Source organism: Lepidochelys olivacea (assembly GCF_965140295.1).
Source record: "Lepidochelys olivacea isolate rLepOli2 genome assembly, chromosome: 8".
NCBI lineage: Eukaryota > Metazoa > Chordata > Testudines > Cheloniidae > Lepidochelys > Lepidochelys olivacea.
Window position 1 is genome coordinate 54,126,646 of NC_140418.1, and position 27,795 is coordinate 54,154,440.

The window sequence follows — 27,795 nt, forward strand, 5'->3', positions numbered from 1 at the left end:
GGGCCTGTGAATACACACAACCTTCCTGCCTGCATCACAGAGAGCAGCCTGGGAAATACAGCAGGGCTGCCCTGTCTGACTGCCTGACTGAGCCATTCTTCCAGTTCACTCCTCCTCCCTCTCTCCTTCCATAGATTCCAGTGATGGAAATGGACTCTGAGCCAGGTAGATTTTTGTCCACTCTGAATTGAAAGGTGGCTTCCACTTCTACTAGGAGATTAACCCATAGGCTGATAGAGCTCCCTGTCTGAAAGTTTTTCCTAATATTCATCCTACCCGTTCCTATATTGACTCCATCCTAACGCTCTTCGTTACACCCTAGTTTATTATGCTAATTAATCTCCCTTCCTCCCTAATTACACCTTTCAGATGTACACCCCAGTTGATTGTTGCTTAGTCACAGTGTAAACCAATTACTCCAGCCCCAAAATCCTGGTGTGTGTCTCTTTCAGTGTCTGAACCTTCCTGCAGTCATCCTCTGGTCTCCCGCTCCTTCCTCTCCTTACTGACTCAGATCACACACACCACTCAGTTCTCTGACTTCTGCAGCACTGATTCTCCTCCTCTCACTAGGAATTAAATAGTTTTAACCTTTATTTCTTTGTTTAAATGCTCTGGAACCTTGTGCTTCCAAAGCACTGGTCCTCTTTTTTAAAAAAAGACTACCCCATCCCTATTCATACCAGGGAGGAGAGATTCTTCAACTGTAACTTGTTCCCTTGGGGTAGCAGAAGCAGATACATTTTGCTCTCTTGAAGCTGACCTGTAGAACAGTCCAAGTTCCCCTCCACTCCCTCACCTAAAAATGTTTACTTTGAGATTTTTATTTCTGGTGCATTTGAACTCTTTAAAGAGGGCTGTCAGGAGTACTGGATAGCTGCTCATGAGATTGAACCTGATCTGCTCACTTTCATCCCCAAACCACAGGTTCAATGGCCCATTTTGGTATTTATTGGAAAGTATTTCTCATCCGATGGCCTTTGAGAAATGAGTTAATGGTTTCAGGCCAGTTTCTACTGGCCAGAACATGTGTCCACTCTGAAGCCCACCATCACAATCAATGCTAATTTGCATGCTTTTGTGCAGACTGAATGGGCCAGGGAGACAGAACTCTCCTGTGACTCCTAGAGGCAGTCCCTTCAGGAGTGAGTTTGAGACAGTGGCTTGGATACTGTGAAGGAAGTTCACACTGCAGCAGCTTGTGCTGTATCTGTTCTCTTGATTAACAGAGGCTTCAGTCTCCAAACTGGACAGCCTGCCACCTATCCCATGCACGTTTTCAAAGTGTATTAAAATATAGAAAAGGACTGCCAAGTTTAGAACTACAGAAAGACAGGGTTTGCCATGCTCAGTCACAGCTTGGTCCATGGAGGCTAGTTTGCGTTCTGCTTCCAGCAGGGACAATTAACTGAAGCTCCAGAGGGATGAGAAACCCCACTTACAATGCTGCTAGCCAACTGTGCAGTTCTCCCTCTGGGACCAAGAAAGGAGTGAACTCAGGCTTGTCAAAGAATGGTGTTTCAAAGACAATTTTCGAACAAAACCAACTTTTCTTCAATTTTGCTCCAATTTTTTTCACCGTTTTTAAGTTTTCAATAAATCAAAATAAAAAATTAATTTAGTTTGTTTGAACTCAAAATCGGCATTTCAGGTTTGGTTTTTAGCGACTTTTCAATTCAAAGCCAAAACAAAAATGTTTGTTTCAGTTCAGTCTGTTAAAAAATTACAAAGAATTTTCATGAAAATGTTCCTTTTCCTCAAAAGTCCATCTCTCCTTTAAAAAAAAAAGTTTTTTGACCAGGTGTAGGTAAAAGTTCCTTCCTGACCCCTAGAGGCAATTAATTTCTGCCCTGGAGCATGAGATATGATAGTCTTTATCATTACTTTAGCTTGCAAAACTAATTGTGTTGGCATGAAATTAACTAGTTCTCTTTTAAAATTCAGTCACAGTACTTGAAAGACTTATGTAATATTTTATTATTCTCTGAGATTGGCTTCAAAATTTACAATGCCTGCTTTTAAGACAGTTCCACAACAAAATGCTATTTCTGATTCATAAATCACATAATTGTTGCATGAGTCCTGCTAAAATAATCTTTTATGGAAATGTACCTTGGGGGAGGGGAATCAGATGGAGAGGGGTTTATGCTGCCAGAGAGGGCTACAGAAGATATGAGAGAGATGATTATTCGGAGATGGAGATCTAGTTATGGAGGAATATGTTATCAAGTTCATTTTTGGATCTGGATATGGGAGTACAGGGAAATACTCCTTGCACCTTATTTGGGGGAGCCTGGGTTTGGACAGGAAGGAGGATCAAGAGGCATGACTGTGAGGGGGCATGAGACCTGGGTGTTGGTCAGAGAGGAACAACCTGACATAGTTAGGAGAGGTGTTTTTATTTTAATCACTTGCTTGTGTGTGTCTGCAATAGTGATGCTGAAGTTCTGCATATTTTTAATTTTGTCCCATTGACAGTCAAAAAAAAATAGGGCAAGAATTCAATCAAACCCTGCTCTCTAAATACATGCACACACATCTGCACTAGCCCCTTCCCATTGTACATAGCAGCTACCTGCACTCCATAAATGAATTCATAAATTCACAGAGTTTAAGACAAGAAGAGATCATTACATCCTCTAGTTCAGGGGTGGGCAAACTACGGCCTGTCAGGGCTTTGGATCCAGCCTGTGGGATTGCCACCCCCATGGCACCTCGGACCCCACACTGCTCCCAGAAGCCACGTCCCTGCGGTCCCGGGGGTGGGGGAAGAGGGCTCCGTGCACTGTCCTCACCTGCAGGCACTGCCTCCCACAGCTCCCATTGGCCGGAAACGGAATCGCAGCCAATGGGAACTTCGGGGGAGGTACCCTCCCCCAGGGCCACAGGGATGTGGTACCAGCCACTTTGAGAGCAGCACGGGGCCAGGGCAAGCACGGAGCCTGCCTTCGCCCCACTGCGCGCTGCTGCCACCCCAGAGCCACTCCAGGTAAGTACACCGAACCCCTCCTGTACCCCACACCTCAACTCCCTGCCCTGAGCCCTCTGCCACACCCCTCCTGCATCTCAACCCCCTGCCCTGACCCCCTCCTGCACACTGCACACCCTGCACTCCCTCCCGCACCCCAACCCCCTGCCCCAGCCCTACGTTCATAACCCTGCATGCAATTTCCCCACCCAGATGTGGCCCTTGGGCCAAAAAGTTTACCCACCCCTGCTCTAGTCAAACCTCCTGTATGCCACAGGCCATTTAACTTCACTATATACACTTGTGCACATACCTCCAGCGTGCCCTTACGCACATATCACACACTATGCCCTACCTCTAGGCACTGGTATGTGTATGCATACAGCCATGTGGGTCAGAAAGCACACTACTGTATATACATGTCCCTGTACACTGCATGTTCATAGAGAACCACATACATCAGGACCCGCAAGGTTCCATCGCCCTGCCAATCAAAATCTGGCACTCAAGTCCCCTCTGTGCTGGGGTTTGAATTCCAGCACCCAGGGAAGCAGAAGGGTCTCAGTAACTGCACCCCACCCCAGGTCTGGCACCACGCTTTCATGTTGCTCAGTTTAGCCGTCAGGACACTTGAAGTTTAGATAGACACAGAAGGGTTTTTTAATCACAAACTGAATGTTTTATTCTGGCTAGAGAAGAGACAGGATTAGTAACAGAGATTTTGTTTCATCACAATGAGGTGGCAGTGTCTTAGCTACTTGCCTGCTCCGCAGTGCTTAGGTTCTCGATAGCAGCATCCTCAGGAAATGTTCTGTTCCCGTGTAATTGTTTATTACAATAAATATGGACTCTTCCAAAGTTGCTGATAACATGATCAGGCCCAAGCAATGGTAGTGATCATGCAGAGTCATACAGGTCAGCTGTGGCTACTTGTCAGCCCACAGCCTATTCCATGCCCCCACCTTCCTGCCAGCAAGACTAGAGTGGGAGGCAATCACTGCCAGGCCAGAGACCCTGGAAGCAGGACTAGAAGAGGATGAAATGTATAGGCTGATTTCTCTTCCTTACCACTGCCAGAACACCTCTAGCAGTTTGGAGTCTCAGAAATCTCACAAGTGGGTCTATAATGGATCCCATTTGTTGCCGCTGCCTAACCTTTGATCTACCACATCTGTTTGGACATTTCACACCCTCTAAATTCTGCAGCCTCAGTAGATCATCTTGGAACAAATATGTTACTGTTCCTCCCTATCACTTGCTCAGTTCCAAACGGGGGTGGGGTGGGTACTGATGAGGTGAAGAAAACCATTTACCAGGTAATATTTCTCTCTCCGCCATATCCATCAAAGCTGCTTTATCTGAGCCACCTCTTGCTGCAAGAGAGGAGGAGGATTTGATGAGGAGACACCCCTCTCTCCCATTGGGTTTCAGTAAATTACAGTCTGTGTTCAACTCTTTTCTCTTCCCCCCAGAAGAAGAAAAGGAAAAAACAGGTGCAAAATACAAAGAGCTCATGATAACACGGGCATCATCCTGGACTCCCAGGCTGAACGTTTTTCAGGATGGGAGATTTCTTCTGGTTTCAAAGAAGAACGAAACTTGACTTGGGAGCACTTGGAAAAACAGTTTCCAGAGAAATGGCAGGAATTCATCATCATGCTAATCTAGAAGGACCCTTTACAACAAACTGGAGGGGTCCAAGTGGCACCAGAGACTGCCCAGCAGACTCCTAGCATTGGGTGAGAGGGTGCTGTGTGGTCCAAATGAGATTGGCAGGGCTGCAGGTTGAATGGGCTCCGAGTGGTTTCAGAGACAGCAAGTTGAGCGCAGAACACTAGGAGAGAGGCAGCCTCTTTGCTGGCCATGTTGAAATTGTAACAAGAGGAAGGTCTCTGTTGGATTGAAACACGCCTGCCATTGTCTACCACCAGTGATTCAAACACTTGAGAGAGTGGGGACTGGTCCTCAGCAGGCATAAAGGGAGCACAGAGACCTTGGAGCTGATAAGAGCAGGGCTAGAAGTTGGTGCTTGATTTCTTTAGAGCTAAGCTGAAAAGAAAGGGGCTGGTACTATGTTAAAGGTGAGAAGCCTGGAACTGTTCCGCCTCCCCATAGGCAAGTGTTGCCCCCTTGCTTATCCCATTACACCAGGGAGAAGCAGATTTCAGTAATATAGTGACAACTGCTCACAAGGAATTGACATTTTGCAAGCCACCCCTCATGTTGTGAAGTAGAATGAAAGTCTTGCTTTGTTCCCATGAATTCCAGTGTGCAAACGGGAATTCTGGTGACAGTGACCCTCCACTTATGCAGAAGTTACAGGAAAATTGCTTTGTGGGGAAACAAATGACCTAGTTATGGGAGGACTCCCCTGTAGCAGCTGTTTTCAAATTCTGCAGCATAGACTGTGATCAAGACCTCCCAACCCACCCTCTGATTCAGGTCTCTTTTCACCTCCTCACACCCAACTTCCCGCTCTAGGCATTGAAGCTGCATTGTATTTAGCTCCTCCCATCCCAGTGGGTGAAAAGGGGAAGCTGGAGTTCCGACAGTATCCACACCCTTGGTTCAATAAAACATCACTCCTTTCTTTTATACCTAACCAGCCCTTTCTGCACATCCCCTCTCCTCTATTTACCTTCCTCCTCCCATTGATCTGTGAGAGATGGACAGAGAGAAGGGTCCATACTGAGACACAAATGGCAGAGCTGGGCAATCAATTCCAGATCAGTCATTTTAAAAGTTGGTTGAAATTTTCGGATTTTTTTTGGTCAAAACGTTGATGGAGGAGAAAAAGGCGAAAAACATCTGGACAGCTTTTTCTGAAATAGGGCTCATGGCATGTTTCTGTTCCCTGCCTGGATGAACATAACACTTTAGAATCAGGCTTCCAGTGAGATAACAGCAGATCTGTCTGGGATGGAACATAAGAATGGCCCTACTGGGTCAGACCAAAGGTCCATCTAGCCTAGTATCCTGTCTTCCAACAGTGTCCAGTGCCAGGTGCCCCAGAGGGGATGAACAGAACAGGTAATCATCAAGTGATCCACCCCTGTTGCTCATTCCCAGCTTCTGGAAAAGAGGCTAGGGGATACCATTCCTGCCCATCCCGGCTAATAGCCATTGATGGACCTATCCTCCATGAATTTATCTAGTTCTTTTTTGAACCCTGTTATGGTCTTGGCCTTTACAACATCCTCTGACAAGGAGTTCCACAGGTTGACTGTGCGTTGTGTAAAGAAATACTTCCTTTTATTTGTTTTAAAACTGTTGCCTATTAATTTCATTGGTGACCCCTAGTTCTTGTGTTATGAGTAGTAGTAAATAACACTTCCTTATCTACTTTCTCTACAACAGTCATAATTTTATAGACCTCAATCATATCTCCCCTTAGCCATCTCTTTTCCAAGCTGAAAAGTCCCAGTCTTATTAATAAACAGGAGTACTTGTGGCACCTTAGAGACTAACAAATTTATTTGAGCATAAGCTTTCGTGGGCTACAGCCCGCTTCATCAGATGCGTAGAATGGAACATATAGTAAGATCTATATACATACAGAGAACATGAAAAGGTGGAAGTTGCCATACCAACTAATTAGCCTCTTAGAGTTGGTATGGTAACTTCCACCTTTTGGCCAGGACATTCTTGATAACATTTCTACTGTTGCAAAAAGTGCCTTGGAGCCTTTAATGACCACACTAGGTTGGAGGCTCAGTGCCCCTAATACCAAGGTTAGTTAGTTCAGTACTGACTTGGAGGGAAAAATGCCAGATGAAATCACCAAAATCTTCTTCCTCCCTTACCTGTGCTTTCCCTGGAAGTCTCCCATTGAAGTTCTGGCCCAGCATGACCCACCTAGCTTATCAGACTGCATGAGGTCATAGGCTGAGAAAGTGAGGTAACTGCAGCAGGATGGAGAGAGATTCAGCTCTGAAAGGTGGGACAAGTGAGAGGTATGATAGGAAGCAAGGTGGCCAGTCTATGTGATATGGACAAGAATTCTGGTCTGTTGTGAAGGACAGGTACTAGAAAGTGGAATATCAGCAGGTCTGTATGGAATGGACAGGAATTTGGACCTGCATACATAACATTTTCATTGGCAATATCTCCAATACCCAACTACAGCTATGTGAAACTGGGCAGGGTTGAATATACAGTACTAGGATTCCAGCTGCACAGCCAAGCTGGGGAGGGGACAGTCCTGGGGCAGAGGGTCATAGGCTTGGAACCTCAGTGTGGGAACATTCCAGTGGCTCTGCTCCTCTTCCCGCAACTCCATCTCTATCCGGTGGCCTTGGGCATGCATCCGCTGGTGGGAGCGGAGGCCTGAAAGCTTGGGGAAAACCTTGCCACACTCCCCACAGCGAAAGGCCTTCTGGACATGGGTCTGCCGGTGCTTGAGCAGGGCAGTGGAGCGGATGAAGGCCTTGCCGCACTCGGAGCAGACAAAGGGGCGATCATTGGTGTGAGTAGCCCGGTGGAAGGTGAAGCTGGATGACTGGCTGAAGGACTTGTTGCAGATGCCACAATGGAAGGGCTTGAGGCCCATGTGCATCTTGCGATGCTGGAGCAGGGTGGAGGGGTCAGAGAAGGTCTTCTCACAGAAGGGACACTCGTATGGCCGGTCGCCAGTGTGCGTGTTCTGATGGATCAGCAACGAGGTGGAGCGGGCGAAGGACTTATCGCACACAGAGCAGCGGTAGGGCTTCTCGCCAGTGTGTGTGCGTTCGTGCCGCCGCACCATAGAGGCCTGGTAGAAGCCCTTGCTGCAGTAGGAGCACTTGTAGGGCCTCTCGCCTGTATGGATCCGCTGGTGCACTTTGAAGTCCGACTTCCTGGCAAAGCTCTTGCCACAGTCCCCGCAGATCAGAGTGGTGGCACCAGCAGCTGCCATGGGCTTGCGGTCTCTCAGTACAGGAGCAAGCTTGCTGATTTCTGCCACTGCTGCCAGCTCTGTGGATACAAAACCAGCAAAGACTCTGCCAAACTCTGCCCTTCCCTGGCCACATTCTGCAGGACTGTCCACCATCATGCTGTCCTCACCCTGCTTGCCAATGACTGACAAGGCCCTTCACTCATGGACAATCCTCGATCTGTCCGATCCTACCCTTTTCCTTTGCCAGGTTAAGGCACAGCTAGATTGCTGCAGGGCTGACTACCGTGAATGGTGACCTGCGGAACTGTTGTGTGCTCACAGTCCATGCCTCCCAGCACCTCCGAGGTCTGAAACCAAAGACACACAAACATGAGATGCAAGTCCCCTTTTCAACAAACTTAGAGCTCTGCATTCCTTTCACAGGTCTCCCTTCCAGCATCCCTTAGGGGCCTCCGAGCCCTGCCCCTTGTCTACGCAGGGATTAGCGATCCCTGATTTCAGTCATCAGTGGCTAGTAATCAGAGTAGCTGCACCAGTGCAAACCCGTAGCATAGAGAAGGAAAACCATGATTTGCCACAACTGAACTTGGCCATGCAAATCACAGCTTTCCTTGTCAACATTAGGGCTTTTCACCACTGCTGCTGCATTGATTGCTGGCCACTGTGCTCAGCGTAGACATGGCCCCCATTCTCCCTCCACAAATGTTGAGGTCTGTGGTAATTTTTAAAAAAACGTTGAATGACTGAATGACATACCCCCCCTCCCCCATGTCCGTCATGAAGTACGGTTATTTTGTCAAGTGTCCATCGTGCAGAATGGTGGCGCCGACCCCTACAAGAAAACCAAGAGTTCCCTTAACCCACAGCAGCCTCCTATCCCTACCCCTCTGTTGTCTGGTCGGTGCCTGCTATAGCGTGGTAGGTTCCCCCTACAGTAGGGTGACCAGATGTCCCATTTTTATAGGGACAGTCCTGTTTTTAGGGACTTTTTCTTACATAGGCACCTATTACTCCCAATCCCCGTCCTGTTTTTTCACAGTTGCTATCTGGTCACCCTAACCTACCATGACTTTTCCAAAAGCTTCAGCAGCTTTCTAGGGAAAATCCCATTTAGCATCGTTCTCTAGGAAGAGTCTAACACAGGCTGGAAGCTCAGTGCAGAGAACGCAAGCATGGGGGAGACTTCCCTTGTGTTGAAGAGCTAACAGCCACCAGCTGAAAGGGCTGGCTCTGGTTTGTCTGGCCAGGAGCAGCCGGGCTCCCGAACAGGCTGCCTGGCGTGTTTCACATGAGTGGGGACAGCCTGGGGTCAGGCCGGCAAGGAAGGAGCGCAGTGGCACTCAGGGAAGGACTGAGGGATCAGAGGCATGCTGCTTGCCTGCTCTCCGGCTTCAGGGGCATGGCAGGGCTGCTGCCGCAGGCACCGCTGAGCAGCAGGGCAGGGGGTTGCCAGGCTCCCAGCTGGCACGTATGGGGGGCACTGCGCCTCCCGCGCCTCGCCTTCCCATGGCTGGACCCTGCCCGCTCCAGCCCCGCAGGCTGCCGGGCTTGGCCGGCCCAGGCTCACCTCCCTCGGTGCTGCCGCGCCCCGCTGGCTCTCCGCGGGCCCGGAGACATGCGCGCCGCAGCCGCCGCTGCTCTCCCGGCCGGTGCGCACAGGGGCCTCCCCTTGCCGAGGACCCCAGCGCACAGCCCGTGCGCGCCCACACACACACACACACACACACACTTTCCACAGGCAGCTGTCCGCCCTGGCTGCCTGTGCCGCGGCGGGGAGACGCGGCGAGGCAGAGCCGGGCTGGCAGGGCGAGCCCGGCTAGGTGTGTATTTTTAGAGCCCCCCTCCCACCCAGGGCCACCTAGAGCTTGTTGATCCACACGCAGGCAGCAACCGGGCCGGATCGGGGAGGGCTGAGCCGCCAGCCTTATCTTTGAACTCCATTCGTTTAACACGTGCTGAAGGCACCTGCCCTGGACACACTAGGCTAGTAACACGAGTTAGCCAACACCTTCCAACTCATAGGGTATGGCTACCCTGTACGCAGAGGGGTGACTGCAGCACCCATGCTAGCTGTGAGGGCGCTAGGGTAGGTACAAATAGCAGGGAAGCTGCAGCAGCAGGGACTTCAGCACAGGCTAGCTGCCTGGCTGAGTACCCAAGGTGCCGGGGTACAGGGGTAGGCTGGTACAGCCACCCTCCTGCTGCAGCATCACTGCTATTGCTACCCACGCTCAGGGCTGAAAGTGAGCCGATACGGGCCTCCCCCATTGGCGGCTGTACGGGCAGGGTCGCCGACGGGGGGCAGAAGGGGCAGCAACGTTAAAGCACTACCAGAGGGTCCTTTGCCATGGCAGCGCTTTAACGTCGTTGCCCCGGCTGCCAATTTGGGGGCGGAGCAGCTGCCCCAGGGCTCCGGCTGCTGCTACCGCGGCAGTGGCCAGAGACCCAGGCCATTTAAGTCAGTGCTGGAGCCCCAAGCAGTGCGGGCCAGGTGGCCTGGAAGGGCTGGCTGGGGCACGCTCACCCCCAGCCCCGCCCCTTCTACTTCCCTGAGGCCAGAATTTCACATTAAGTCTGTACAGGGGTCCATTGGCAGACCAGCATGGGGAAAGTCATCTACTCGGTGATCCTACCAGGTCATTTTAGACCGCATATTAAGGAGGAATGCTCTTCTAGCAAACATCTACCCAACATAGTTGTGTTATTAGCAGTGGCTATTGATTTAGTTCACTTCTGGCCAGTCCAAATCTGAATTAACCATGGTGCCAGTCGATCCTTTAACAATGCACTGAGGTCAAACACAGGTGGTGTGGCAAATTACTGTTTTTTATTTTATCCAGTGGCCTCTTTGTTCCCCCTATTACATGATATATGTTTTCTCCTTTTAGGAAATCCTTACTCCAATTCAGGAAGTCATCCCTACTCAGGAAAACTTAAGCACCTGCTTAAGTGTTTTCCTTAATTGGGGCCTTAGTCTGAATGGGGAAAAGGGTGCTGCTTTCACATTCTCATATAAAAAAGTATCTACCAGAGTCCTTAACTATAGCGTGCATACAGGCATCACATGAAGGGTTCTGCACAGAGAGTTTATGAGTCACGCTGTTGGGATGGAAGGAAATGGCGGGTAGAGGGGAAGGTCATCTGTGTTTGAGAAGACAGATGAGTTTCCAAAGGCAGGAAGGTACAGTGAGACCCCAAAAAAACCCTGAAAAGGGAGAGGATTCCTGCATTGTGCTCTAGTCTAAAGGGCAGAAGTAGGCTAGGAAGAAAAGGGTGCCAGGAACAGGTTACTTGCTATTATGTCATCTTGAAGTTGAATGGAAATGCACACTAAGTTGTGACATTTTGGGTTGTCATGTCTAGCACTGAACGGCAGGTGGCATCATCACCCTTCCAGTAAGCAGAAATTATACCAGGCAGTGGCACAGAGAGGAGACCCTGAAGGGAGAATCATCCCAGGCAGTGAGGAGACCTGTGTGTCTGTCTTCCACACTGGATTAAGCTCTCACCGGCAATCAATGCACTTGAAAAAAAGCAGACAAACCAAAGTGTCTCTGGCAATGGGGGGGAGGGCGCGGCAGTAATTTTGCTCCTTTATTCCCATCATTCTGGGACTCAGTGCAAAGCCCCCACCCCAGGTAATCGCACGCATACCCTTGGAAACACCCAGCTAAGGGTAAGAGATGTCCCGTCTCCAGATCCCCTAAACCTCCTCATGGCATCTGCAGAACAGCCCCTGGGTAGCATGGCCTTTGCAACAGACATTCGGTAATTGGCCCAGCTGAGCGGGGATTTGATATAACCTGCCCTGTCACTGAAGGGGTAGCACATGGCTCTGAATACAGGCCAAGGGCCAGATCCTCAGCTGGTGGATATTGGCTCAGCTCTGTGGAAATCAGAGGAGCTAGGCTGATTTACACCAGTTGAGGAGCTGGCCCTGAGTTTCTAAGGCCCTTTTACACATTGACTTTTAGCCACCTTTGTTATTAGTGACATAATTGGCTCTGAACATTTGGCCACCTAAGGTTTTTCTGAACCCTTTCCCAGCACAATGTAAGTGATGGCAGGGTATCAGCACAGCCATCTCCACACACTCACTGCTGCAGAAGATGGAGGGGTAAAAGTCATGAAAGGCTAAACTGTGTTGTTGCTGCCAGAGCGGGAACAGCCTGCAATCCAGTGATTGTGCTTCCCCCAAGCTCCATGGCCTGCGCTGGGGGCATGAGCAGAGGACTCAGACCCTGGCCACTTCCCTTTGGGGTGATGTGTCCCTCTGCATTCCGCCCAGCACTGGGATACAGTTGTCCCAAACCCTTTGTGGGTGGGAAGAGAGCAGGCTCTTTTCCCTCTTCCCCGTGTGACCCCAGCTGTGCAGTGTGACCCAGAGGAGAACTCCAGTTGATAGCCAAGCCCTGCATCTCCTTATTTAACGGGCACATCTGGGTGGATGGATAGGGATTCCAGTGTATCAGCCCATTTTTACAGGTGAAGAAACTGAGTCAGAAGGAGGGTGAGTGACTTGCCTAAATCCACCAAGAGAACGAGTATGAAAAGCAAACTTGGGGCTCCTAGCTCCCAGTTCTCAGACCTCTATGTCACACCTCTCCTCTCCCAGGAGCGTGGTTTGGGTGAGTCTGAAAGATGCATGTAGGGCAATCAGAGCTCTGGATTGGTGACTGCATGTGTAAGGTGCATGTGTGCTCACTGCCACTTGGCTGTCTTTGCATTGCCCAGAAGAACTGTGCTTCACCTACTTGTCTGATAGAACATGGGCCAAAATTGTGTCCCCTCCCCCTCAGCTCCATTGTGTCCTTCATCAGGCTGGGCTGCTAAGCTCAGGACAACAGAGAAGAAAAGGACACTACCCCAGCAAGCTCTGCTGCCTGTTCTCAGCTGGCTTCCTGGGAGTGGCTGGGTAGCAGGGGGCGTGGCTGAGAATTTCTGCTGACTCCCTGCCCCACACGCACCTGTCCCTGGCAGCAGACCCTGGTGTTGCTCCTTCCCAGCAGAGGTAAGACTCCCCCTGTAAAAGCACTAGATGTGCTCCACTCCAAGTGGCAAATTCATCCCTGCCCAGACACCAGGGATGCACCTGATATGGGGCTGGTTCAGCCTCTGCTGCAGGGTAGGCCAGGCTCGAGGGCTGCCCTAAGTTGCTCCCCTGCTGCAATGGCTCCTGTGGGGCTTTGCAGGAGTGTAGGACTGCCAGGGTGCAGGTCTTCATTGGCTACACCCCAGCTACCCCTGCTTTACCCTTGCCTTGACCCAAAACACCTCCTGCCCCAGAGATAGTGCAGGTGCAGCTTTGTGCTCTGCACCCAGGTTATTTCCTGGTGGAGTCTGTCTTACAACCTTTGGCACTGGCCTAGTTGGCAGAAGGGGGCATAGTGCAGTGATTAATGGGAGGTCCTAGCTTGCCAGCAAAACACAGGGGACAGCTGAGGTCGGCAGACAGGAAGCTCTGACAACAGATGGAGTTCATCGTTTTCACTTGTATGGGCTTTTCTTACAACCTGTGTTCCTGTGATGCAGCACTCCTGCCACCAGCAGTGTGCAGTAGTCATGAGATAGCACAAGGTCTCTGGGGGACAGAGGCAGGGCCGTTCCTACTCATACACAAAGTACGCAGCTGCGTAGGGCACCAGGAAAGTCCCCTATGCAACTGCATGCTGCTCCACCTCCTGCCATGCCTCTTCCCCATGGTCCTGCCCCTGCTCCACCCCAGCCCTGCCCCCACTCCCCCAAGGACTGCGGGCAGGGCTGGGCCTGCACTCATAGGTGGTGGGAAGCGAGGCGACCTGGCTCCAGTTGCACTGCTGGTGAGTGCTGGAGGGCGGTTCCCCCCTGCCCCCTTAGCCAGCCCTCCCGCCCGCCCGTCTGCAGAGGTTTGGGGCCCCACACATTCCCCCAACGAGGGGGCTGTGTAGGGCCCCAGAATAGCTAGGGACAGAGGCCATGGCAGGTCTGATCTCTGCAGTATATCTCCTCATTGGGGCAATAGAGAGAGACAGCTAATGCACTCGCAGCAGCAGCAGGCCTGGAGGTGGCAGCTCGGGAAAGGGCAAGGGGGAGATGTCTGATGTAAGCAATGAGGAGAAAATACCTCTGGAATTTGATCAACATGTTTGCGTTCCCATGGTCAGTGCTGGAGCAAGTCTCCGGCCTGGGGCTGGGGGTGCTGTGTTGTTGAAGATGCTGGCTTTTGGATGCTGATGCTTTGAGCATTGGAGCCATTGAAGAGCCCATTGCGCTTTTCATCAGAGGCATTGACCCCAGTGCCTGGCTGGACTGCAAGTCGGGTAATTACATTCTGCATCAAGGCAATTCCCCCTGCAGGCTCAACTGGATGCTGCATTTTCCTTGTATTATTTGCCCACTGCTGTATGTAGTGTTACCGTGTGGTGTTAAATCGCTGCCTTGTTCTATCCCAGAGGAGGATGCATTTCAGTGCTGAGTGAAGTGATTGCTATGTTTGCAAAGATTTGGATCCTTCGTGGGGAAAGGTACTAAATCAATGTGAGATTAAAATAAGAGTGGCCTCTGATGCCATTCGGTTACTTCTAACGTCCTTCACCAGGAGGTCTGGTGCTGTGTTGTCTCAGAAAGGAGAGGCCCATTCTGCTTGACGTGGGAATTAAGTGACTGTACCCTGGAGAGGTGCTGTGGGAGCTCCTGCCCATGAGCCTCTGGGTGAGCAGGGGAGGCTGCTATGAGCCTAGTGTCGCATTGTTTTGGAGGCAGGGAACTGGCCTCCTCCCGCCCTGCCCTGACTTCTCCCAGTTGCTCCAGCTGCCACTGCTGGTTCCCAGGGGGATATGTAGTCTTAAGAATCTCCCCCTAGAGAGGTGCTGAGGGTTGGGAAGGCGGATTTCATATCCCTGTTGTTTTTATTTGCTCTGCTGTTTTGCCTAAGAACTCCATGGCATGGGCCAGGACCCCGCTGTGCTAGGTGGTGTACAAACACAGGACAAAAGGCAGTCCATGCCCTGAAGAGCTAGAGAAGCAGATGGCAGGTAATTATCTGACACAATGTAATAAAATCAAAAGCAGAGTAATAGTGTGAAAACCCTTCAAGGGCTTTCATAAAAGATAATGCTGGAGACAGAGAGAGACAAAAACCCTGTCCACAAGCCCTAGCGGGAGAGGGTTGGGAAGGGAGGAGGAAGAAAATACTCCCTCAAAAAAAATCTCCTGTCTTTTGAGTCGCTCTTGAGATCCAGCCTGATCCTTCTTGGCATATTCTTGTAGACCATCCACCTCAAATTCCTGGCAGGTTGAATAGCAAAGAGGAAAAACAAGCTAAAAGTATTGCTTGCTCATGGTGGCCATTATATCTGTGCCAGATAAGGAATGCGCAATCATTACAGTCAGACTGAGGGAATCACTGACATTTCAGGATCAGACAAATATCTTTCGGATGTGGCCCACGATGTAGCCCTACAAAGAGACCCTCAGCTGATGTAATGTGGTGTCATTCCATATTTCCACTGAAGTCGATAGCCCAGTAATGCTTATCTGTTAAGGTGGATTTTATTGAATTGGGAATGGATTTTGCTGTCTGTAACCAATTCAGTAAAATCTACTTTTAGCTACTTCAAGCTGAAACGAGTTGTAGATAGCTTGGCAGGACAAAAGATGTATTTTCTCTCATGTTGATGGCACCAGACAGTTTGTTGCATTCCATGCTAGTATGGCTCCACAGCTGAGGGCTAATGATACAGGCAGGGTGGGGGTGATCCTTGAAGATCTTACAAAACATTATATGCGCGTGAAATTCTGCCTTCTTACGAGTCCAGTCCGGCATGTCCTTTGGGTGCGGAATTCCCAGTGAAGTTGATGGAGGAGTTCTGCACATGGTAGGCCTGCAGATTTGAGCCCTTAACGGCTGGTCTCTGCTTTCTTGTTCAGTATCAGAGCTCATTATATGCACGTAATTGTCACTGTTTTTCCTTGTTATTTGTATTACAGTAACACCAAGATGGGCCGACTACATAGTCAGCACCTGCCTCAAAGAGCTTATATTCTAAACAGACAAGGAAAGAAAGGAAATATTGTGATCCTCATTTTACAGATGGAGAGGCTGAGGTGCAGAGAGATTAATGACTTGCCCAGGGTTACCAAGGAAATCTGCGGAAATGAATCCAGGTCCGTTGAGCCACAGTCCAGTGCCTTAGCCACAAGACCATCCTTCCACTGGAAGTCACATTACTGTTAGGATTTTGCTAATTATGCTCTCGGCCTTTCTTCTTCTGTGATAGCCTTGGATTTGGCTGCACAGGTCACAGTTCCCCTTAGTTCTTCTTTTCTACTTTCTGCCAGTCCTGAGGCCCTTCCTTTGTTTTCATTCTGTCCTCACTTAAGCAGAAACCTTTTGAAGTCAAAGGGAGTAGTGCATGAGTACAGAATTTAAGATTTGGCCCAGTGACTAGAACTGGGACTTTCTGGAATTGAATGTGTCTGCGAAATGCTTCTGTCCTGTGGTTATTTGGCTCCCTTCTCAGTATTTGTGGTAAGGATTTATGCAATTTTAGTGACGTGTGTAATAACGATCTAATCATCATGACCAGGGCAGTGTCTCCATTTCACACCCAATCCCCTTGTCTCCGGGGTCATTTTCTTAACTATCACTTCCGTGTCTAGAGCTCTGATGCTCTCCAAGTCAAACACACGTCACTTCACGCAGCATCCTGGACAGCACCTCCCTGTGCTGCTCTCTCCTGCTTCTTGTTCCCATTCTCGCAAGGGTGGCACCTTCTCTGGCTTGCCCAGCTGAGAATGGGGAGGGGGAAAGGCTGTAGGGTGAAGGGATATTTTTGGACTGAAGTTGTAAAGTGCCCCCTTGTTCAGGCTTTTCCTCGCTCCAGCACTTACTGTCCCCTCATGCTCCCGACTACCATCTGCCCCACTGTGCCTCCGCCCCCTCTCACAGGGACTTGGCCTAAAGATAGTATTTATAATACAGTGTTTGATGCAGGGTGGTGGTGTTAACAGCACAGTGACAGAGGAGGGAGAAGAGACTATAGTAAACTCCTATTTTCCTAAGTTAACAATAACTTCACAGGCCTGGTGAGGGGGCCTCAGGGGCAGTTGAGGCAGTCATGTTACTACCCACCACCCCTTCTCGAACAGCGGTTGCTATAAGAACTGCAATTAGCAGCCATTTGTTATTAACCAAGAGAAAGGTGCGTTCCTGGCCGTGTCGCAAAGAATTGGCTGGGAATCTTGGGCTAGATCTGGATTTCTGGCCAGGTTTCAATGGATTGAAAGGCAGCCAGCCCTGCCTCGAACTGTAATGGTGTGTTTCTTTCCAGATCTTACTCTCTAGAGGGAGCAGCAGGGGGCACTGTCTGCTCACAGATCCTGGAACTCTCCAGCTGACTTCAGCATTAGAGGTAGCAAAGTACTGGGGAGAGACAAGTCGATAATAGAAGGTGCCCTCTGGAGCTTGTTTGTGTGACTGAATTAACTGGCCTCCCCTGACCTCCTGCCAGACCTCCCCCCTCAGGTTTTCAGGGTTGCACCTTTATGGGAAGGCTATTTTTGAAAACTGTTCCGCCCCTCTCTCTGCCCCAGGCCCCAAAATAAGAGAATAAGGAAGCACTTTGTGAAATGAATGGCTGGTAAATTTAGATTAAATAAAAGGAAATCCTTCTTCAATCAGCATGTGCTGCCACCCTGATGGAAAGCACCGTCAGGAACAGATCATCCAGGACCAGCACTGAGGCTGCATTGTAGTAGGGCCTGCATGGCTGGTTTTCTGACCTGTAATAACATGGTAGTTATATGGGCTAAGATAGTAAAGGTTAAATTGAGGCCCCCTGATTCAGGCATACGCTGATCGCCGAGGAGTGCGGGGGTGGGGGGAGGGAGTCAGGAAGGAATACCCCACCCTCTCCAATGTGCAGCACTATACAAATGGCTATATTAGTGAGGAGGAGGGGGACCCACACTCTTAAAACAGGCTGGCAAGCTGGTGTTCGAGCGAGGGAGGGGGGCCATGGAGACGCTCTGAGTTGCACTGCAAACTGAGTAAATGCCTTGATTTTTGTTACTGTCCGGGTAATTAGCATATCGGGGAATTCCCCCTAAGCAAAGCATCCTGACTGCAAAATACCGCAGCTCTCAGCATTTCTTCATCCGCTTCGCAGCTGATTCACCCCAGCTGAAGATGTGACCCTTTGTCTAAATAGTAGCCAGTAAAGTTCTGGAGACTAGGGGTTGGAAAGATAAATGGAAACTGGTACCTCTGAATTCCTGGGCCTACTTGCCAGTTTCACTGCAAAGAAGCAACTTCACCATGCACCCATCTGTCCCCAGTCACCATGATCATGGACAATTGCCTCTTGACCTCTGTATCCAATTACTGCAGCATGGTTCACCTCTTAATACATCTGGTCCTTCCTTTTCAGCCTCTTTCAGGGTTGCTTCTCCTCAGCGTTCTTTGGGCTGAGACCCAGAACTTCATTTAATCTAGGTGAGATCCAGAGGCCTGGAAGCACATTCATGAGACAAATGGATGTACTTGCATATTCATGAGATGTGGGTTGCAGGCCAGCTGCATATCCTTGAGCTCTAAGTACCTCAGTTTATATTCATAAACTGCAGAGGGTTAATTTGATGTTGATGGACTGAAATCATTGCAGTGTTTGTGGAATCAGCCTCTTAGTTCCTAGTTACAAGTTCTCAGTCTGCTTTTATAAGATCCAGGATAATTTAACAGGAGATGCCCTGGATCGGCCTATAATGTCCCATTTCTTAGTTTTACCTTGCCTTGCAGCTGGGTACAAAGCATAAGCCAGGGCAACATGCAGGGATTTCAGTTAGAAAGGTCTGGGTATGTTCACTTCCCCATCCCCTTCGTTGTACAGCATTATGGGTCACTCATGGAATTCTGCACTGCTTGGGCAAAAATGAGTCTACAGTTTGTACATAAGGTCAGATGCAGCGTGCGTGGTAACGCAGATCAAGAAAAATGAGCTCCAGGGCACCAAGATGCTGAACACATCCATATAGTGAAAGCAGTTCCCCCAAGAGCAGGCCAGAAGAATTGGAGATGGGTCCTGTGCAGTAAAGAAGCTGACCCACGATTCCCTGATACTGGTGTGAGAACACAAGACCATGCAGTTCAAGAGAGGTTGCCCTTCGTTTCAGTGAGCCAGTCTGATGTTTGTCTGTCTTAAAGTGAAGCCCCTGAATGGCATCCTTTTCAGTGCTGTTGTTTCCAAGCACGCTGCTGCTCTGTCTCTTACAAAGGCAGGAAACGTGGGGTTGCTCAGAGGACAGATAATGGGGTACAGAATGTTTCCTTTCTAGTTCCTTTGCTGGTTCAAATTTCCCCCAGGCTGGTAGTGATTGAAAGTTATTGCCATCGGATGGCTGGTTGGTTGGGCATGTGTTTGGTGGACTGCATTTGTACCCACCTAATAAAAACCCACCACGTTGGGCAGTCTCTACAGAGCGATCTGAAAGGCGGGACTGGAGCTCTCCAGAAGACACGTGAAGCTCTGCTGGGGAAGCCTGTGCTACCCCTGCAGCTTGCGTAAGCACGTGACTTCAGTCCTCCAAGCCACCAAGGCAGCATTTTTCATGAGAACTAAATAACCAGAGAGAAATAAAGGCAGAAAACCTTCACTTCCCTGGGAACCTTGCTGGGCCTGTTTTTGGTTTGCTCCCTGAACCTTGATCAAGAGTGGGCATGGCACAGCCATTCTGCAAACACCATTCAGCTAATAACCTGCCTGGGACTTCTCAGCAGGCCAGGGTTTGCAGGTTTGCCCTTTGATAACAGCAAAGATAAAATTAGAACCCTGCACTCAGTTAGGCTCCCTCTCCTGTTATCATCCTCTTGAAATGTGCTTTGTATCGTGTGCTTATCCCTGCAACAAGGCATTGAGCAGGTACAAACAGCCGTCCTACACACACTCACACTCCTCTCCTCCAACAGCCCTTCTCCTAAGCACCCTCTGTGCTTCATTTCATACACTAGCTCTCCATGCTACAGCTTAACCCCCAGCCCCATATCAAACTCTACCAGAACAGCTGGAAAACAAACAACCAAAGTAAACCCAGGTTAGCAGTGACTGAAACTACCAGCTCCTGGTGGTTTGGTGGCCTCCATTAAATGAATTGGGGGTTTCATGGAAGCCACCAGCTAACTGGCACCCGGGTTGCAGATCCAGCGCTAGGCATAAGCAGACTAAGCAATTGCTTAGGGCCCGAGCAGCTCAAGGGGGCCCCCTATTTGCTTTTCATTATGTGTTGTGGAAAGGGGGGGGATATTCCTGCTTAGGGCCCCCAATGGGCTAGTACTGCCTCTGCTGGGTTGACAGCCTCAGCAGAGAGGGCAGGGCCTGTATGGAAGCTAACCTCCCAAGGTCTCTCCAGCGCAGGGTTGAAGTACACTGATGGGGCAGCGTGGGAGAAGCTTGCACAGCCAATGTCCACACTCTATCAGTGCTGTGAATAAACAGAGCACCTCAGGGCTATTGGTCCCACACCTTTCACTCACCCCAAAAAGGGAGTCAAGAGAGAGACTTTCTGGGTGTTCTGTGACAGCATGTTGGACAGTGCTGGTCATGCTGATGTCTAGATGACATGCCAGATTGCATATGTACGTTCCATCATTGTGCCCGTATAATACACTTGGTAGGTGCGTGTGATCACGTCTCCCTCTAGCCATTGGATATAGCGAGGCTAAGAGCATGCTGCTTTCTAACTGCTAACGCTTACTCCCTTAGCACAGTGGTAAGGACTTGTCAGTGCTTCTCGTACAGCAATGCGGTGTCTGTGTGTGTGTGTATGTAATAAAACACAGCGGGCCAGACCCTCCCAAAGAGCTCAATGGAGCTATGCCAATTGACTCCAGGTGAGGATCTGGCCCAGAGTGGGAAAGGTTTCTGAAGCAAAGCCAGTTAGGAAGAGAAAAGAAGTGCAAGGCCATGAGAGAAGACGAGGCTGTGCATGTGCAAACCAGGAAAGATAAAGGGGAAACGCTAGATGAGACAATCCATTGACTGATGGAAGAAACGAATAACAAAGGATATGGATAGAGAAATTAGTTTCTCTCCAAGGGAGATGGGTGGCAGACTCCATCCACAGGACCAGCATCTGGGACAGAAGAGAAGATCTAAAGTGAATTGTGACCACACCCCCAAAACGTGCTGTATCAGGTAAGATAATGTAAAGATCCTGGGATGAATGGAGTACACCAGATAGCCCAGAAAGATACCAAAGAAGTTCTAGCCCAGCAGCAGGAATCTCCCCTGGCAGAGAGGGGAGGTATCAAAGAAGAAGAGGGAAGGGACGGAAGAAGAAAAGCATCATTGCCAGAATGATGTTTAAAAAGGCAATGCAGGTGAAAAGAGAATGTAAGTGCAAAGGTGCTGTGTGTGTTGGGGAAGGGGAGATTGTGGAACGTTCAGTGACTAAGGGTGTGTCTACACTCTAATCAGAGGTGTGATTGCAGAATGCGTAGATGTACCTGAGCTAGCCTCAGTCTAGCTATAGTGCAGTAAAGCTGTGGCCACACAGACTTCACTGTGGTCTAGCTGCCCAAGTAACTACCCACAGTCCCGTGTAGGCTTATGCAGTTCGTGCTGAAACTTGTGTTACTGCCACCTCCCTAATCCAGGACCCAAGATAGATAGATTAAAGCTATCTCTAGTACATCTGTATGTGCTTCGTTCACATACCCTGATTGCAATGTAGATATACCCCAGAAAAGAACGAAGCTAATATGGTTCTTAACCAGCAAATATATTGGGTCAAACCCTGCTCTTGTTCACACTGGTGTAAATCTGGAGTATCTCCCTTTGAATTGGGCCTGTTGCCTAGTATTAGTGAATATTGCCACCAGCTAGTTTACTGGACTGCAGCTGGCTGGCCTCCAAGCCAACTCCTGCCAGTTTATTATCTTCCTGAGTGATATCATCACAGCCAATGTAAAACATGCTGGAAAACGCTTGGTTGTCCTGATCCCCAGTTTCAATTACTTCCAAATGGACTCACAGAGGGGATCAATATGGGGAAGCAGGTATCAACACAAGCCCTACCAGAATAACAGACACCACATCAACTTCCTGCCATGTAAGCTGTATAGTTCCCTCAGTACAAACTCTCCCCTTGGCTTCAATGAAGCTAGTTTCATAAATCCTTTCCTTGTGCAATGCCATTGGACTGTGAGGTTTAAACTGGATGGCAGTGGAGGTGTTTTCTGTCAAAGGTCCTTGACTCTGAAATTTACACACCCGCGGTGGTCTAACAGCACCCATGGTCTGTTGTGATAATTGAGTCTACAGCTTTACCTTCATTGTGAGTTTAAGCAGTGAGTGAAAGTTTATAAGATGTAACAATAACTTATAGCAACAAATGTTGATCGGAAAAGTATGAAAGGGAGACAGAGACTGAGTTAGTCCAAACAAAAAGGCCTCCTGATAAAATTCAAGGACTGTGTTAAGATCATGCCTGGTAAACAGGAAAAGTGTGGAACTAGAAATCAGTGAACCAAAATTGGTGTGTCGGAAACTAGGCCTAATTGGCGGACAAATTAATGAGGGGATGGGCTATTCCACCCACCACTCCCCTTTTGGGGTCCTTAAAGGAAGACTTTGGGGAGAAAAATTAGCACTGGAGTGAGCTTCACCATCATGGCTGCCACCCCAACTGTCTCCTAGGACCCCAGACCTTCCTCATCCTAAGCCTGAGAGATGTCTGAGCAGCCCAGGTCAGCGAGAGGCACCCAGATGACATCAACACCTCTACCTGCTCTGGCCGAATCCCAAACACCACCTCGGATGAAACAGGACTGGACTTCAATCACAGCACCAGCAACAACCGCAGCTCCAGTTTATCTCAGTTAACTTCTCTTTTTCCCCATAGGATGGTTATTGCCATCTTTGTTATCATCTAAGAGACTGTGAGACACGGGGCTTTGCCTTCAAAAACTCTCTTCAGCCCAAGGAAAAGGGAACAAGGCTTGTTGTTAAAATGAAAGCCTCACTTAATACTTTACCTGTCAAAAGCTTTACTGTTTTCCCTTCTTTTCTTTACCTTTAATAAGAAGTTAAAATAATTTGTAAAAGTGTGTTTGCCACGGTGCTAAGCAATATGAGGTCTCTATAGACCAAACCCCAAATGTTGTTTAATGTTGGACAGTGACTGTGCTATGTTAACCCCTTTGGCCCAAATACTCCAAGGAAATTCATACAAAATTTTTGGGTTCCCAATGTGGGACCCAAAGGGTTAAATACATAAGCAGAAGCTGGCACCTTGGCAAACAAGCAATTGTTTCCAAAGTTAGTTTAAAACAAAAGTTTGTTTTAAAATTCTTAAATGTGTTGAGTTTGTTTGAGATAAGCATGCAAAACAAACTGTTAACATTTTTGCTTGAAAAAAGAGAGGGTTAACAATTGTTTTATAGTTATTTAAAAAAAAATCTTGTAAAATGCTTTGGTTTGTTTTTTTCCCCTGGTGTTTTGAGGTGGGTAGTTTCTGTGATTGGTAATTTTTAAGAAAAAGCAATAGTAATAATGAGTCGTTTTAAAATTGTTGAAGATTAAGTGGCTTAAGCAGACTTCTTGAAATAACATCTTGGGTAACTCTCTTCTTAATAAAATGCCAGCTTTATTCTGGCCTGCTATTTGCATTCACTGTGAATTAAATCTCAAACCACCGGAACCAAGGGTTCTTGCAGCACCAAACAGTTTGTGGGTTTTTTGGTGATTGTTTTGGTTTTGCAATGTTTTTTCCTTGTTGTTTTTGTGCTTTAGCAGAGGTTTTTCCCCCTCCCACTTTTGTTTTTTTTTATGTGGATGATTTCTGTTATTGTTCTCTGCAAATGAGACAGCAGCACAGTGCTAGTGTTGTAGCTCAGATCCCCAGAATGGGCTAAGTTTAGGGTGACCAGATGTCCCGATTTATAGGGACAATCCCAATTTTTGGGTCTTTGTCTTATATTGGGTCCTATTACCCCCCACCCTCTGTCCTGATTTTTCACATTTGCTGTCTGGTCAACCTAGCTGAGTTGCCAGGATGGCCATGTTGTCCTCACAAAGGGTGGTGGTAAAACGCATGCGCAAGGTCTATCATAGACTAAAAATGTCTGAATTTTTACCAGCGTTGCTCATGGATGCAAAAGTGGTTCCAAAAGAACATCGTTTTGTTGCTTCTTTTTAAAGGAGGCGACACACTTGGTTAAAAATGCCCTCAGAGCTAAAGTTTTTCTCCAAGTGAGCAATCTTAACCTCTAATGGATAAAATCTTCCTGGGTTGTGTAAATGTACAGCCTTTACTGTGTAAACAGCGACGGGCGGGGGGAGGAGCTCTTTCCATTGTTACCCACCCTGGGAATACAGCCAAAAAGTGAGAAGAGCTGGTTTGTTCTTAAATGTCTTACAAACATCTGACAGCAACGGTTCTAAATTTTGTTTTCATTACAAATGAAATGAGTTATAAGTTCTTAAACGTTTCAGATGTTAACAAAGCGTACCTGTAATCTTTGCAATATTTGATCAAGTAAGATTTGCAAATCCTGAACTTGGGATAAGGAATTTGCTAACATTAAAATATATCCAAGGACCTTTTTTCTTTGCCTTTTTTGAAATGCTTAAACTAAAATAAGGTGTTTCTTTGTAATTGTGATTTTAAGAACAGATGTCTGATCCTAGGTGGAATTGGTTCATAAAAGAGAGGGATTATGTTGTGATAATTGGGCCTACACACTTACCCTAGGTGTGAGTTTAACTGTAAGAAGTTAATAAAAGTTTATAAGATGTAACAATAACTTATAATGACAAATGTTGATAGGAAAAGACATGAAAGGGAGACAGAGACTAAATTAATCCAAACAAAAAAGGTCTCCTCAGATAACTCAAGGACTGTGTTAAAATCACTCCTGGTAAACAAGAGAAGTGTGGAACTAGAAATCAGTGAACCAACAACAGCTCCAGCCGGAGGTGCGGGAACTCAGGTTTCTGAGGGTGCAGAAGCACCCCCTGGCTTGAAGTGGTTTCTATCATATGCAGTTTTGTTCACTGATTCTCAGCACCCCCACTATAAAACCTGTTCCAACACCACTGTCTGCAGCTCATCTCAGCTATCTTCTTCTCTTTTCCCAGAAAGGACAGTTATCACATGTTTGAGACTGTCAGACAAGGGGGCTTTTCCTTCTAAAAACTCTCTCCAGCTCCAGGGAAAAGGAACAAGGGATGTTGTTAAAATGAAAGCCTGCCTTAGCAATTTACATTTCAAATGCCTTCAGTGTTTTTCCTTCTTTTATTTATCTTTAGTAAAAGGTTAAAGATGTTTAATGGTGTGTGTGCCATGATGGTGAAGTCTCTGTAGACCATATCTGAATGTTATCTAACACTGTTTAATGTTGGTCAGTAACTGGGTTATGCTAACACCTTTGGCCCATATATTCCGTCTAAATTAATACAACATGCTCCAGTCCTGTAAGGAGCACCATGCATTCATATAGCTCCTTGCTGGATCAGGGTCCAAGTGTGCTGGCTGCCAGGCCATGCTGCTGGACCAAGCTTTTTCCAGAGGCTTTTCCTGAAATAGAGAGAGGGGCAAGATTGGTTAACATGGCTGTTGGGCTGATAATGACTTTCATATGTTGATTTTAAATGGATCATTACACTGGCCTTGAGGTTTGGAGAGATGCATTTCAAAAACCAGAAATCAATGCACTTGAAATATTCTGTATCATTTTGCTTGCTATTCACCCACTGAGGGCAAGATTAAAAGAAAGATGCAAAAGAATTGGAAGTCAGCCTTTAAAAACTATTCTTAAAAAGTTAATAAACCTCATGACCTAGTACTTTGTTTAAAATTAAACTCATTAATTTTAACAAAACATCAGTTTTTTAGATATTAATGTATGAATGATTGGGTAAACAACTCTTGAGCTTCTAAGGAATGCATATCAGACTGTCCTGCGAGGGAATACTTTGTACTTGCACGGTCACCTTCCAAGAATTTTTGTGCTTTATAAAAAAAATAAACAAAACTGCTCTGCCTTGTAAGATCGTTGTGAGGGATATATACGGAGCACTTCATCCAGCACTGAAATGCAGTCAGCTCTGGAGCAGAACTCAGCAACGCTATAATAGTGGATAATTACAGTACATGGCAGATTATAGTAAAATATGAAATACACATGAAAGGTAAAGAAGAAACATGGGGAGGGAGAGGAAAGCAGCTAGTCAAGACATTAAAAACCTTTGCTTTCACTATGGTTTAGCACACAGCTCCCCCCTACCCACGCATGTGATGTTGCCTGTGCTCATATTTAGCTTGTACTCACACTGCACTAGATTGCTAAGAACTGAGAAAGGATTTGCAAGTCCAAGGCCTTTTAAAATCAGTCAATAAAATAACCAGCGGTGGGGGTTAAAGGGACCTCTCTCTGTGTCTCTATTTTTCCTCCCCAGCTTTCACTCCCCATCACTCATTGTATATGATTCCTTGTTCTTGCTTCTGCCACATGGGTCATCAAAATAACTGCTTCCATTTAGGCAGGCAGGCCCTTCTCTCTGCATCTTTCTGTGAGCTAATGGCACCATTGCACGGCTCCAACCCCCCCACCCTCCAAAGCTGGCAATCTGCCAATCCATGCTCCGTGCTCTAGCAAAGAGGTTTGTGAGTTTCTGGCCCCCTCCTCTATCCTCTGAAGAGGACACCAAATTTCTGGGTGACTCCTGATCAAGAGAAAGGGAAGCCAACTTTCTGGCTCCCTCTGCCTTCATGAAGAGACCTCTCCAGTTTCCAGTCAATCCTTCGGAGGTTCCCTCCTCCCACTCTGCTTCAACAATAGGGCCCTTAAGTATAACCTGAGGTGAAAACCATGCCCTGGAGCAACTTAAATGTGCTTTCATGATCTGAACCTCTCCAGCCATTCTGGCTTTATTATTTGTGTTAATACTACACTTGCATCTATAGGCCCCAGGTGACATCTGGGCCCCTTTGTGCTAGGCAGTGTAGACACATGGTTAGAAACAGTCCCCATCCTGTAGAGCTTGTGGCCTAAATAGACAAGACGCATGGGGAAATAATGGTACAGAGAAGTTAAGTGACATGTCTAGGATCACACAGAAGGTCACAACCCAGGCCAGAACCTTGGTCTCCTAAGTTCTAAGCCATCACTTTGCCCTCTGGGCCACACTGTATTACAGGTCTGCAAATGCTGTTACACTGCTAGCCCTGAACTAGTCCCCAGATAGAGAGACAACAGCAACAAGCTGAATGTGGGGCCTGGAACTGACCAGAGTGAATGACCCAGCCTTGCCATCCTCCCTGGAGCAAAGGGAACCAGTGCATAATTCCTCCCCCCAAGTTTTGTTTCCACAGGTATTGGGCCAACTGGGTTTAGAACAACAAGCCGAGGAGGGCGAGGGAAAGAAAACCTTGCATCTCCCTGTCTCCTGCGTGCCCTAGTCCATAGGAACTCTGCTGGCATTGCCTAGATGGGTGGCTGCCACTGCCATCCAGAATAGGATGGCTTTAGAAACCCTGTACTATTTTTCTCTTAGATAGCAGCCAGTGTTGGCTACTTGATATCAGGAAAGGCTGTGATGAGCCTCGTATATGTGATGATGGATTTTTCGTGTTTGCCTAGTGATGGCTGGGCATGGTAGCCTCAGCAAAGCCCTGGTGTTTTTGGCAAGCGGTCTTTATCTTCCACTCTACAGTTCTGAACAAATGGCAAAGCAATGAACATCTCTAATGGAGCAGGCACAGCAGCTGCTTTGTTTCAGCAGTAATGAGTGCATTCAATAGAACCACACTTTAAACCAAAACCAGCATTTGGAATAGAATAAGAGCTTTTAGAGCAGGGCCAGTCTTTGTTTGGCTTTTTGCCATCCATAATGCCTCTCCCTCCACGTTTATTTTCTTTTAATCCAGTGAGATATAAGGGCCAGAAATGGAAATTGTTCCCCCACCTCTTTTC

The 27,795-nt window shown here is 48.0% G+C and overlaps 1 protein-coding gene across 2 annotated transcripts; it reads right to left on the reverse strand.

Moving 5' to 3' along the window:
• Positions 1-6,414: 6,414 nt before the first annotated feature.
• LOC311525362 (uncharacterized protein) lies at positions 6,415-9,532 on the reverse strand. 2 transcript variants are annotated; one of them, XM_084637441.1, is made up of 2 exons: positions 9,412-9,532; positions 6,415-8,191 (listed from the first exon to the last, which is right to left on the reverse strand). In XM_084637441.1, the coding sequence occupies exon 2, from the start codon at positions 7,998-8,000 to the stop codon at positions 7,128-7,130; it is 873 nt and encodes a 290-aa protein (XP_084493567.1). In that variant the 5' UTR covers positions 8,001-8,191; positions 9,412-9,532; the 3' UTR covers positions 6,415-7,127. The 2 variants fall into 2 exon arrangements, with proteins under 2 accessions (XP_084493567.1, XP_084493568.1); XM_084637442.1 differs by lacking the exon at positions 9,412-9,532 and adding an exon at positions 9,223-9,399.
• Positions 9,533-27,795: the final 18,263 nt, after the last annotated feature.